Below are 13,756 nucleotides of genomic sequence, written 5' to 3'. Positions count from 1 at the left end.
ACAGTGGGCATGGCAGGAGAGGTCTGCATGCCATGTGGGACCCTTGTTGGTGGCCGGGGATCGAACTGATGCTGCAGAGGCTGTAGGCAGCTTCGCAGCCCAGCGCTCAACCCCTGTGCCACTGGGGAGGCCCTCATTAGTTTAATTTTAAGTGCATAATATTTGCAATGCCTAATAAACATTGCCCTTTTCTGAAAAGGGGTAAATACCATTGGATTACTATTAATGAAGCAGTGAAGTACAGCCTAATCTTTTTTTTTTTTTTTTTGGAAATTATTCTCATTTAATACAATGATAGCAAAACATGGATTAAAATAAATCCACACAGGGCCTCCCCTGGTGGCACAGGCAGTTGAGTGCCATGCTGTGAAGCTGTCTGCAGCCTTTGCAGTGCCGGTTTGACCCCGGCCAGCCTGCAAGGGTCCCACATGGTGCAGCAGACCTCTCCTGCCTCACCTGCTGCTCCCCTCAGCAGTATATTTTGCCAGTCTGCCTGTTCTGTTCCCCACTCTGTCTCTGGTGAATCTTCTCACCCTCCCATGCATCTGGCCTGTACCCTGGTTCTTGGGAAAAAAAATAAATAAAACTTTTTTTTTTAATTAAAAAAAAATAAAGCCACACAGAGCACACAGATACAAATTACCAAGTAACTGAAGTTTAATTTAATCTTTGGCACTGAATGTAAGAAAAATATTCTAAATTGTATTGATTTTATAAGTGGTTAGTATGAATATCAATAGTTACCTGAAATGTTCACTTCCTTTGGCTTTCAGATTATACTTTTTTATTTTTTTTATTTTTAAACAATATTTGATTTCCCCCACCCCCTCAAAATGAGTCCCCATAGAATTTCCTTCCCCAAGGCACCTGTGCACCATCACCACTGTCCTCCTAATCTTATGGCACCAAATAACAATGTAATTTCACTTTGAATGGGGAAGTAACAAGTAGCCATTTTTTTCAGAATCATGTGTGTGGTCTATGGTTTGACTAGTGTTGAAGAGAGCACACACAGGCCTATCATGAAACCCGTCATTGCCCCAGTATCCAAGATACCATGGATAAGCTAAACTAGACATTAGCTGACAGCAACACAGGACCCCTGCGCCCCCCACCCCTGCAGTAAATTCCAACGCACCCTCTGGGGCAGGAGAGACCCTCGACGCTGTCAGTAAATTAATTCCAATAGATCCCACTGGCAGAAAAAGGTCCAGCAGTAGCCAGACCCTAAAAACTTTGCTTTCCCATTTAGGGGTCAACTCTTGGCCTGCAGAGAGTCGTCACCTCACTGGACTTCTAATAAAGCTCATTTTTAACTGGTAATCTGGCCTCCTTTCTTTTCTAACAAGTATCACATAAAAATTGCTAGGAAAATAAGCTCATTTCTTCAAGGTTAAGTCCAAACCAAATAGTTAACAAGCATGCATTTATTTCATTAAAAAGCAAGTCTTTATCCATGGCTGTCATTTCAGACATGAGTTTCTCCAATCCTTAATGTCACAAAATGGGTCTAAATTGGTTTCTACAATATATAAACTATCATTTTAACACAATAATTCAACTAACTGTCAATGTGTCACACATTTATGAACTAAGAATAGTATTCAAGGCTTTAAGTCAACCATTCAGTACTTTTATCTGTGCTCCTTAATTTGAAGAATACATTTTCTATTTTAAGGAATGAGAGAAATAGCTCATGATTTCTGATGGCATAAAACAACAAAGACATATGTCTGAGAAAATACAACATAAAAAATGTGTAGACTTGTAAGTTGTTGAGCTCATGAAGAAGGACATACAAATTAAAATTCAGGAAAAGTGAAAAATTTTAGAATTTCAAAATTTAAATGACTTCAGAAAATCATATAAGGATGTTACAGGACAGGAAGAGGGGCAGCCCAGACCCAGCAAACCTGCCTGCTCTAAATAGGCTCTGCCATCTGCCGCATCAACACAAAACATATGAGAATTTAATGGGAAGGAATTTTAATACAATTAGGAAACAATACAGGAAAGGCAAAGAATCTAGTTTCTAAATCAAGCACCCAAGTTAGCCATCCCCTCATGGGTAAAAAGTCCACCCAAGCAGAATTGGCCCAGAACAAGGCCCCAAATCCTGTCACAAGTCTAAAGCATCTTCCAGTGGGGACCCACAGAAAAGGATCAGAAACAAGCAGACATGTCTGGAAGGAAAAGAGTTAAATCAAAATCAAGACAAAACCATCATTGTCACCTCCCCACGGGTCTCTCACCCACATCTGTGTCACCCAGTCCACGATCAAAAAGCAAGTGTAGTTTCTTCATGAGTCTCTAGGCTCCATGTTTCTCCTCCAGGTCTCCTTCTGGCTCCATCCTGATTCCTTCTTCCTCAGTCTCCTCTGCAGCTTCTTCTCTCTTTGCTCAGCTCCACCTCCTTTTGAGTGAGGCAGGAAACATGGAACCTCCCCATTTCCTAGGGACCACCCTGTTACAAGGCGATAACACATATCTGAAGAATTGTTAGGATTAACAGGACTAGATGGTCTTTTCACATATTAAGAAAAGAAATAGAGAAGCCTAGAATATGTGAGTTGGAAAACAGAGTCATACACAGTAAGGTACTGTGAAACTACAGTAATACAGAGTTTGATATTACATGCATGAACACACACACATCCATTGAACAGATTAGCATCTCCCACACCTATATCATCATTTGACATAACAAAGGTGATATTCATCAGAAAAAAAAAAAAAACTTTTCAGTCAATGGCATTGTAATTAATTGAGGAAACAACTTATTTAAAGATGACGCAGTGATTCCACTGCTAGGCAACTACCCAAAGGACACAAAAACACTAATTTGAAAGGAAATATGCACTCCTATGTTTATTGCAGCACTATTTAAAATATCCAAGATATGGAAACAATGAAAATGCCCCAAAACAGATGAATGGATAAAAACGTTGTGGTAATTTATACAATGAATTCATGCCATTTGCTGGAACATGCATGGAGCTGGAAAGGATTGTGCTCAGTGAAATAAGCCAGAAGGAAAAAGAAAAGTATCAGATGGTTTCACTTATAGGAGGAATATGAGGGAAACCAGTAAGGGATCAGGGGAAAAATGATTATAATAAATAAAAAAAATACAAAATTAACAGGCAACTATAAATCAGGGATATTCTGCCTGGGAGGAGGAGGGATCAAAACAGGGGGAGGAAGAGCACAAGGGACTATGGTGATAATGCATGGGTGAATTGGTGGTGGGAATATTATAGGAACTACAACAGAAAGGAGAAAAGATACACTCTACAAAAATGAAGAATGATGTAAAATATATATAAATAAAAAAATTAAAAATGATTGAAAGAAAAAGAATTAAAAATTAAAACAAATATAAAACCTAGAAAATATAAAATAACTACAACTTCTATTTATGCAAAAATAATTTTTAAATAGATTACTGAAAGCAAAGGATGAAATAGTAAAACTTTTACTGTAATCATTAATGTTTGCATTTGTTATTTTAAAGCTTCAATAAGTATTGTACCTGCAGATTCATTTACATATATTAGGGAATATTTGTGTCTCAAACATAAAAATTTATATCTACATAAATTCTGGAAAAAAAAAGAAAATTATTTTTTTAAATTTTTTTATAATTATATTATTCTTTTTTTTAATATTAAATTTTATTTTTATATTCCCCATACAATTGCAAACGCCCCATTCTGACCCAATCATTCCCCTCCCGCCCCCCACCCACCAAACAGTGTCTCTGGTTCATAGTTTTTTGTTGATTTTGATTTTCACTTTCTTATATTCATTTTCCTGGTCCCTTATTTAAGTTTTCTAGATTCCTGCCATGAGTGAGACCATCCGGTATTTTTCTTTTACTTTTTGGCTTATTTCGCTGAGCACGATCCCTTCCAGCGCCATCCATGTTGCTGCAAATTGCATGTGTTTATCTTTTTTGAATGCTGAGTAATATTCCATGGTATATATGTACCACATCTTCTTGATCCAGTCATCTATTTTTGGGCATTTGGGTTGTTTCCAAAGCTTAGCTATTGTAAACAGTGCTGCTATAAACATAGGGGTGCAGGTGCTCTTTGGAATTGATGTTTCTGTGTCCTTTGGGTAAATACCTAGGAGTGGAATTGCTGGATCATATGGAAGCTCTATGTTTAGTAGGTCCAGAAATCTCCACACAGCTCTCCATAGTGGTTGGACCAGTTTGCACTCCCACCAACAGTGCAGAAGAGTTCCTTTTTCTCCACATCCTCGCCAACATTTGTTGTTGCTAGTTTTTTTAATATGTGCCATTCTCACTGGTGTGAGATGGTATCTCATGGTAGTTTTGATTTGCATTTCCCTGATTACAAGTGATGTTGAACATTTTTTCATATGTCTGTTGGCCATTTGCATTTCCTCTTCAGAGAAGTTTCTTTTTAGCTCTTCTGCCCATTTTTTGACTGGATTATTTTCTTTGTTGTTGCTGAGTCTCATCAGCTCTTTGCAGATTTTTGTGATCAGTCCTTTATCATTAGTGTTGGGTGCAAAAATGTTCTCCCAGTTGGTGGGGTTTCTCTTTGTTTTTGTTATTGTCTCTTTTGCTGTGCAGAAGCTCTTTAATTTGATGTAGTCCCAGCTGTTTATCTTTCTCTTCACTATCACTGCTTTGGTGATGTGTCTGTAAAGATGTCTTTGATGTGCAAATCCCGTAGTGTTTCGCCTATATTTCCTTCTATGTATTTTATGGTTTCAGGTCTTATGTCTAGTTCTTTAATCCATTTTGAGTTGATTTTTGTGTATGGTGTGAGGTAGTGGTCAAGCTTCATTCTTTTGCATGTAGCGACCCAGTTTTCCCAGCACCATTTATTGAACAAACTTTCTTTGCTCCAATGCATAGTCTTTGCTCCTTTGTCAAAGATTAGTTGACCATAAATCTGTGGGTTTATTTCTGGATTTTCTATTCGATTCCATTGGTCTGTATGTCTGTTCTTGTTCCAATACCATGCAGTTTTGATTATGGCTTTGTAGTATAGTTTGAAGTCTGGGAGTGTGATGCCTCCATTTCCTTCTTTTTTTTCAGTAGAGCTTTGGCTATTCGGGTTTTTGGTGATTCCATATGAATTTCATCAATAATTGTTCTATTTCTTTGAAGAATGCCATTGAGATTTTGATTGGAATAGCATTGAATCTGTATATTGCTTTTGGTAGGATGGCCATTTTAATAATGTTTATTCTTCCAATCCATGAGTAGGGGATGTCTTTCCATTTCTTTGTGTCTTCTTCTATTTCTTTTAACAGAGTTTTATAGTTTTCTTTGTATAGGTCCTTTACCTCTTTTGTTAGATTTATTCCCAAATATTTGATTTTTTTTGTTTCGATAATAAAAGGGGTTTTTTTTTTTATTTCTTCTTCTTCAGATTTATTGTTTGTGTATAGGAAGGCTACTGACTTTTGCGTGTTGATTTTGTATCCTGCCACTTTACTGAATTGATTGATGAGTTGAATTAGTTTTTCTGTGGAGATTTTGGGGTTCTCTATGTATATTATCATATCATCTGCAAATAGTGATAGTTTGACTTCTTCTTTTCCTATTTGATTCCTTGGATGTCTTTCTCTTGTCTTATTGCTCTGGCTAGGACTTCCAGTATTATATTGAAAAGCAGTGGTGAGAGTGGACATCCTTGTCTTGTTCCAGATCTTAATGGAATTGCTTTCAGCTTTTCACCATTGAGAATGATACTGGCTGTTGGCTTGTCATAGATGGCCTTTATGATGTTGAGGTATGTTCCTTGTATCCCAAGAATTTCAAGGGCTTTTATCATGAATGGGTGTTGCACTTTGTCGAAAGCTTTCTCAGCATCTATTGATATTATCATATGGTTTTTTATATTTCTTTTGTTGATGTGTTGGATAACGTTGATTGATTTTCGGATGTTAAACCATCCTTGTGCCCCTGGAATGAATCCAACTTGGTCGTGGTGAATTATCTTATGGATACATTGTTGGATTCTGATAGCTAAAATTTTATTGAGGATTTTTGCATCAGTGTTCATTAGGGAGATTGGCCTATAGTTTTCCTTTTTTGTGTTGTCCTTATTCGGTTTTGGTATTAGTGTAATATTGGCTTCATAGAACGTGTTTGGTATTCCCTTCCTTCTCAATTTTTTGGAAGAGTTTGTGAAGGATAGGCACTAATTCGTCTCTGAATGTTTGGTAGAATTCATTTGTAAATCCATCAGGTCCTGGGCTTTTGTTTTTGGGGAGGTTTTTGATTACCATTTCAATTTCACTGCTTGTAATTGGTCTGTTTAGGTGTTCTATTTCTTCTTTATCTAGCTTTGGGTGATTGTAGAGTTGTAGGAATTTGTCCATCTCCTCTAGATTGTTGAACTTGTTTCCATATAACTGTTCATAGTAGTTACTGATTATTCTTTTGATTTCTGCTGTGTCCGTTGTGATTTCTCCTCTTTCATTTATGATCTGTGTATTTGTGCTTTCTCCCTTTTTTCCTTTGTGAGCCTGGCTAGGGGTTTGTCTATTTTATTTATTTTTTCTAAGAACCAGCTCTTGGTTTCATTGATATTTTGGATTGTTTTTTAGTTTCAATTTCATTTATTTCTGCTTTGGTTTTTATTATTTCTTTTCTTCTACTGGTTTGGTGTTTTTTGTTGTTCTTTTTCTAGATCTTTGAGCTTCGAGATTAGGTTGTTTCTTTGAGTTCTTTCTTGTTTTTTGATGTGAGCTTCTATTGCTATATATTTTCCTCTTATTACTGCTTTTGCTGCATCCCATACATTTAGGATATTGGTGTCCTCCTTGTCATTCAACTCAAAGAATTTTTAATTTCTTCTTTGATCTCCTCGTTAGTCCAGTGGTCTTCCAGTAGTGTGGCTTTTAATCTCCATGAGGTAGGATAGTTCCTTGCCTTCTTTTTATGATTTATTTCTAGTTTGATGCCTTCGTGGTCAGAAAAGATGGTTGGTATGATTTCAGTCTTGGTGTATCTGTTGATGTTTGTCTTGTGCCCCAGTATGTGATCGATCCTGGAGAATGATCCGTGTGCGCTTGAGAAAAATGTGTACTCCGTTTTTTTGGGGTTTAGTGTTCTATAGATCTCTGTTAAGCCCAAATGCTCTAGGTCCTTATTTAGAGCTTTAGTTTCTTTACTTATTTTTTGTCTTGTTGATCTATCCATTGTTGATAGTGGTGTGTTGAAGTCTCCCACTACGTATGTGTTTTCTCTGATGTCTGTTTTCAGAGAGGACAACAGTTGTCTGATATATTTTGGTGCTCTTTCGTTTGGTGAGTATATGTTAATGAGTGTTATTTCTTCTTGAAGTATTGTCCCCTTGATCATAATGTAGTGACCATTGGGGTCTCTTTTTATTTTTGAGTTTGAAGTCTGTTTTATCTGATATAAGTATAGCTGTTCCTGCTTTCTTTTTTGGCCCATTTGCTTGTAGGATTGCTTTCCATCCTTTGACTTTGATCCTATTTTTATCTTTTATAGCTAAATGTGTTTCCTGGAGACAGAAAAGGTTGGGTTTTGTTTCTTAATCCAGGCTGCAACTCTGTGTCTTTTTATTGAAGAGTTTAGTCCATTTACATTTAGAGTTATATTGATATGTTAGCATCTGTATTTGCCATTATGTTTGTCTTTCCTTTGATTTTATTTATTCTTTTAATAACTTTTTTTTTTTTTTGGTCTTCTTTCGTTGTTATTCGTCCCTCTGAGGTTCTGGCTTTAGGATTCCTTGTAGTATTTTTTGGAGTGGGGGTTTATTCGTAATGAAATTCCAGAGTTTCTCTTTGTCTGGGAAGGTCCATATTCTTTCTTCATGGAGGAAAGAGAGCTTTGCGCGATAGAGTATTCTTGGTTGGCATCTGTTTTCTTGGAGTCTGTTGACTATGTCCCACCACTCTCTCCTTGCCCGTAGTGTTTCTTCAGAGAAGTCTGATGTCAGCCTGATTGGTTTTCCTTTGAATGTTATCTGTTTCTTCCCTCTTGTCAGCTTCATTATTTTTTCCTTGTCCTGGATTCTTGGGAGCTTTACTATTATGTGTCTTGCTGTGTTTTTCCTTTCGTCGTGGAAGTTTGGTGTTCTTCTTGCTTCTTGTATATCAATTTTCAGCTCCTTCTTCGCATTTGGGAAGTTCTCTTCAATTATCTCCTGGAATATTTTCTCTGTTCCTACATCTCTCTCCTCTCCTTCTGGAATTCCTATAACTCTTATATTTCCTTTCCTCATGGAGTCAGATAGTTCCCGAAGTCTTTCTTCATTCTTTTTCCTTCGTACTTCTCTTTCCTTTTCTGTTTTGGTTCTTTTTATTTCTGTGTCTTCAAGAACTTATTCGTTCTTCCATTTCATCTATTCTGCTTTCCTTGCTTTTCCGGAGTTCTTTAGTTCCTCCATTAATTCTTTGATCTCCTGCATTTCTTTTACTTCCCTCTTTAGGGACTCAATTTCATTCTTCTAACCATTGTTTTCCCTCTTTAGGGACTCAATTTCCTTCTTCTGATCTATCACTCTTTTTAATCATGGCAATTTTAAATTCTCTTTCTGGAAGGCTCAGAAGTTCTTCCAAGTTGCTGTCGTTGCAATCTGGGGAGTGGTTTTCTTTTTGTGGTGTGCTTCTTTCCTGAGGAGTTTGTAGGTTGCGTGTGGTTCTTCTACTCCCTACTGTCTGTTTTCTAATTTGTCGTATGCGTTGGGACACTGTGTTGCTCGGACTGACTGACATCTTGGGTGAACTTCTCCGCTCCCCTCTGGCTCTTCCAGGAGCCATCTCTGTCTTCTGGGGGAGCTTTCTGCTGGTTTAGGCAGTTTTTACTGAAGAAATGTCCCTGTTCTCAAATGGCGAAGCGGGATGCAGTCCCTGCGCCTCCGGTTTCAGGCACACTCTTCTGCGCACCCGGTCTGCCCCGACGTGGGTGCCTGCTCCCTCTGTGGGCTCAGACTGCTGGTCGGAAGGGCCTGGCGTGGAATAACTTCCCGGCTGGCCACTGGGTCCTCCAGAAACCTTCTGCCCTTTTCAAGCAGTCTTAAGAAATTTCCTGTTTTATGGGTGTTAGTGACTTTTTTTCCTGGTCGCTAGGTGGCGCCAGAGATCTCTCCTATTGTCCTTGGGGGGCTGTTTTTCGCCTCCCCACCCCGTGGGACAGGGAACAGAGCGGGAATGGTAGGGTACACCTCAACAGCTTTGGGGTGCTGTGTCTGCCTTGTGCCCCACCGTCGTGGAGAACCCACGCCCCGAATTTTCGTGCCCCGGGTCTCAGTTCAAAGCCCTCAGTTCCAGGACGCGGGCTGTAGCCCAGTTCAGTGGCGCGGGTTTTGCACCGCTCCCGTGCCTGGGTGCCTGGTTCCTGCTTACTCAGGGAGGAACCTTCACCTCAGTGAGGACCTCCGCGCGTCTCCCCGCAAGCCTAGGTCATCTCCCCGCAAGCCTAGGTCGCAGGCGCGGGGACCTGGGCAGCTGAGATCCTGGTCTGCACTTGCTTTTCAAGCGCGCCGAGTGCGCTGCTTTCCGCTCAAGCTTACCGGCAGCCCAGGCTGTGTGCGCATCTCCCGGGTCTTTGTTCTTCTCTAATGGCGCCCAGAGCCGTTCGCTCACCGCCACGGCGAATCCTGCAGGGTTCGCCTCAGCTCCCGTTCACGGGGTGTGGTGGCTGCAATAGTTCCTTTCCACTCACAGTCCCGCTTGCTGCGTCGTTGTTTCTTGATGGCTGTTTTGGTTTGTTGTTTTCCTCCTCTCTGCTGGTCGGAGAGTGCCGCCTCTGTGGGCGGGGGAGGGAGCAGGGTTCTGCGCTTCCCTCCCTTCTAGTCCTCTTTTTATAATTTTTTAAATATTGTCTTTTTTTTAACTAATCTTTTAAAAAAAAAATTATTTATTATTTTATACAGGCACTGGTACAGTCAGAGCATGGGAGAGTGAGAGAATTCACCAGAGCTAGAGCGGGGAACAGAACAGGCAGACTGATGAAGTACACTGCTAAGGGGAGCAGCGGGCGGCAGGAGAGGTCTGCGCACCATGTGGGACCCTCGCCGGAGGCCGGAGATTGAACCGGTGCTGCAGAGGCTGCGGGCAGCTTCGCAGCCCAGCGCTCAACCGCTGCACCACCAGGGGAGGCCCTAAATGTTGTCTCTTTACATGACTTCAAAGCATGGAAAAATATCCAATGATGTTTGGGAACTTTTATAAGTCAATGTTAGAGTCTTCTTTTCTGTCACTTATGATTGAATCACTTTCTCATGATGTTTTGTCACTGCTTCATTTGCTCATTTGGTGGAAAATCTTATTTTTACATTTGAAAACTTTTATTTCAGTTCACTATTTCTGTCTTCCCTTGTGTTATGTTATCAGTCCATCCATGATTTTTATACTCCAATCACTGAACATTATACTCCTATGTACTTTTTCCCCTATTTTTCAAATATATGTATTTCTGTTAGTATAGCATCCTTTTAATAATATACAGATTATTGTGTTGTCTAAAGATTCCTCCCACATGCATGGCAATTAAGCCTTTGCATTTTTAGATGCAAAATATGGTATAAGATTTTCCCAGAATGACCTGAGTATATTGCTCAAGGAGTCCTGTGAGGTTCATAGAGCCTTAGCGGAGCCAGAGTTAATGGGCGCTCGAGTCTGGTTGTTCTCATCAATTCATGGGTATCACATAATATTCCAACTCCAGTGTAACTCAAACTGAGAAAAGAATCTCATGCTTATTATTTTCTGTCATCCTGGCACGTATGATTCTTGAAGGTATCATGTTAACTTCTTTAAAATTATGGAAATTTTGCACACCCAGTTTCATGGGGTTAGATTTTAATCTATTGCATTTGAAGGAATAGTGTTTACAGAGTTATTTTGTGAATATCTTTTATTAGATAGCTACTCTGACAACTTTCTCATATGACAACTTTCCCTATGCTCATTTCTCTGTTAAATTATTTTTGCCTGATTATGCTATGTTTGGTTGACCAAACTGACATCAATGGGTACCCTTTTCCCTCATCCTATTACTGAACAGGGTGACAGACATCCTAGAACTCCCAAACATGCCCACTTTAAATAGGTTCTGCCATTCACCATATCAAAACAAATCATATTCTAGTGTGTAAGACCTTTAATGGAAACAACTTTAAAACAATTAGTGTGAAATAAAGAGAAGGAAAAAAATGGGTAAAATAGCTTTCACACAAAACACCCAAGTGACCCATTCTATTGTGGGTAAATGTCCAGCAAATAGGGTTGGCCCAAAATGAGGCTGCTGAGGCCCAAAAGCTAGCCACAAATCTAAAGCACCTTTCAAACGGGACCCTTAGAAAAGCAGCAGAAAGGGCCAGGAAGGAAAAGAGCAAAATCATAATCAAGGTAAATGCTGCATTGTTAACCTCCCCAAGGTCTCTCAACCACATCTGTTTTAAGTGTCTCCTTCCATGTCCCGCAAATCCCTGGAACAATCCCAAGGCTGAGAATCAGGGGCATCTTCTTTGTCTCTCTCTGCTCCATGTGCCTCTTCTAGGTCTCCTTCTCCATCCATTTTCCTTGCTTCTCTCAGTCTTCTCTCCAGCTTCTACTACTCCCTGCTCAGCTCCCCCTACCCCCCTACAACAGGCAATCTGGAACGTCCCTTTCCCTGAGGACCACACTGTTACAGTCCCAAATTAGGGGCACAAGTCAAGAACTAAGATGCAGCTGGGCCTTGGACTGAAGATGCTGAGCCCAGGAAAAATGCTCTTGAGGGAAAAAGCATTTTAGATCCCACTGCCTGTGGACAGATCAGTAACTAAAGATCAGTAAAGCTAAAACTCCCAGCTTCCATAATAAGAAATATACCATAGGGAAAATCTTAGCATTTTTTCTGGTTATTATCAATGCACAGAAGACATCACAAAAATACACAAAATGGGCTGCTATCATATCTTGAAACATTTCCCTTGTAAGTCATATAAACTCCTCTTGACTAGATCAAAGTTCAGACAGCTTTTCCAGAACTATCAGGAGCTTGTTCCCAGATTGAGTCCTCAGTCTTTATTCTTTCATAAATTCATTTAATTTTTGTTCATTTTGACTTATTTAAAGCAATAGTTTTCCCAATTTATTTTGAACTTGTATCCCAACCAAGAATTTACAGAAGTGCCTCAACAAAAAAAGCAGAGTTTTCTTTGGAAAATCTTTCTTAAAGCTGCCTTCATAGCTTGATTTCTCAGGCTATAGATCATTGGGTTGAGTGTTGGGGCACAACCGTGTACATAATAGTGAGCAAAGTGTCCAGTGCACTTGGAGAGTCAGAAGATGGCTTGAGATACTCAAAGACACCTGTTGAAATGAATAAAATGACGACAGCGAGGTGGGGAAGGCAAGTAGAAAAAGCCTTAGCTCTGCCCTCAGCAGATGGCATCCTCAGCACAGTAGAGAATATTTTTGTGTAGGACAGACCAATAAAGATAATGCAAAGAAATGCCATTAGAGACAAGAAGACACTGACCCCTATCTCGCCGAAGTACTCATTAGAACAGGAGAGTTTCAAGAGTTGGGGGATGTCACAGAAGAACTGGTGAATGATATGGGAACCACAGAAATGGATGGAGAAAGTTCCAGCTGTGTGCATGGTTCCAGTAATAACCGCACTGATCCAGACACCTATCACTCCGTGGACACAGGTGCGGACATCCATGATGATTTCGTAGCGCAGTGGAAGGCAGATGGCCACGTAGCGATCATAGGACATCACTGTAAGCATGGACATCTCAAAAGCTGCACAGAGAGTGAAAGCAAAACACTGCACTATGCATTCCCTGAAGGAAATGTAGCCACTGTGGATGAAAGTGTTATAAATGGACCTTGGCACAGTCACAGAAATGTAGCACAGATCCAGAAAGGAGAGATGTTTCAGGAAGAAATACATGGGTGACTGGAGACTATTGTCCATGGAAGTTGCTGTGATAATTAGGACATTGCCAGTTAATGCCACCAGATAGAAGACTAAGAACAGAGAAGCAAGTATGATTTCCTGCTCAGGTTTGTCTGAAAATCCCATCAGAAAAAACCCACTCAAAGTGAGATTAGCCATAGTCCTTCTTAATTTCCCAGTATTGTTGGTTGCAAGACAAATTGAGCCCGTGAAAGAATATTGAAAGTTAATTAACCTACTAATCTACCTGGACTCAATCAAGTTTGGCAAAAAGCCATTTGAAGAAATCACACTTCATCGCAAATATGAAGTAGTTCTGATACTAAAAATCATGTCAAGAAATTTCATTTACTTGCCTCAGTTATGGAAACAGGGGTAAACAAGATTTTAAATAGTATTGCCCATTTCATCATAGACAAGAAAAATAATAATATACATAATAAAATTAATACAACCTTTAAATAATTTTACTAATAGAGGGCCAGAATATTCAATTTTCCTTTAGATTTATTTGCCAGTCCATACAATGTGTTTATAAACGTTTCTTAGTTTCCTATTCTTTTTCATGAATCACTCTACCTAATCATATGCCATTCTATCAACAACTGATTTATATAACTGCTATTTAATTTTTATTTTATGTATGAGGGAAATATCACTCATTTTTATGTATTTTCTCTTTTGAATGGAATTATGAAACAAAATTGATAGAAATTTTACAATGCTTATGATATATAAATAACCAGTATAATTCACATAAAACTCCAAACTCATCTGAAAAATGTTAATTTCCCAAATGAAATGTATAACAGACCTTTCACCGTGTTGTTTTTGTTT

At 39.3% G+C, this 13,756-nt stretch overlaps 1 protein-coding gene across 1 annotated transcript; it reads right to left on the bottom strand.

The window, feature by feature from the left end:
* Positions 1-12,146: 12,146 nt before the first annotated feature.
* Positions 12,147-13,078, bottom strand: LOC119251025 (olfactory receptor 14J1-like). Its single transcript, XM_037518535.1, is given in 2 exon segments — positions 12,147-12,244; positions 12,247-13,078. Coding segments are annotated over 2 exon segments (930 nt in total).
* Positions 13,079-13,756: the final 678 nt, after the last annotated feature.

The sequence above is a fragment of the Talpa occidentalis genome, unplaced genomic scaffold (genome assembly GCF_014898055.3).
Source record: "Talpa occidentalis isolate TD23 unplaced genomic scaffold, MPIMG_talOcc4v2.1 talOcc4.2, whole genome shotgun sequence".
Lineage (NCBI taxonomy): Eukaryota > Metazoa > Chordata > Mammalia > Eulipotyphla > Talpidae > Talpa > Talpa occidentalis.
The sequence above is the reverse complement of the archived record's forward strand: the minus strand, read 5'-3'. Positions and strand labels throughout refer to the sequence as shown.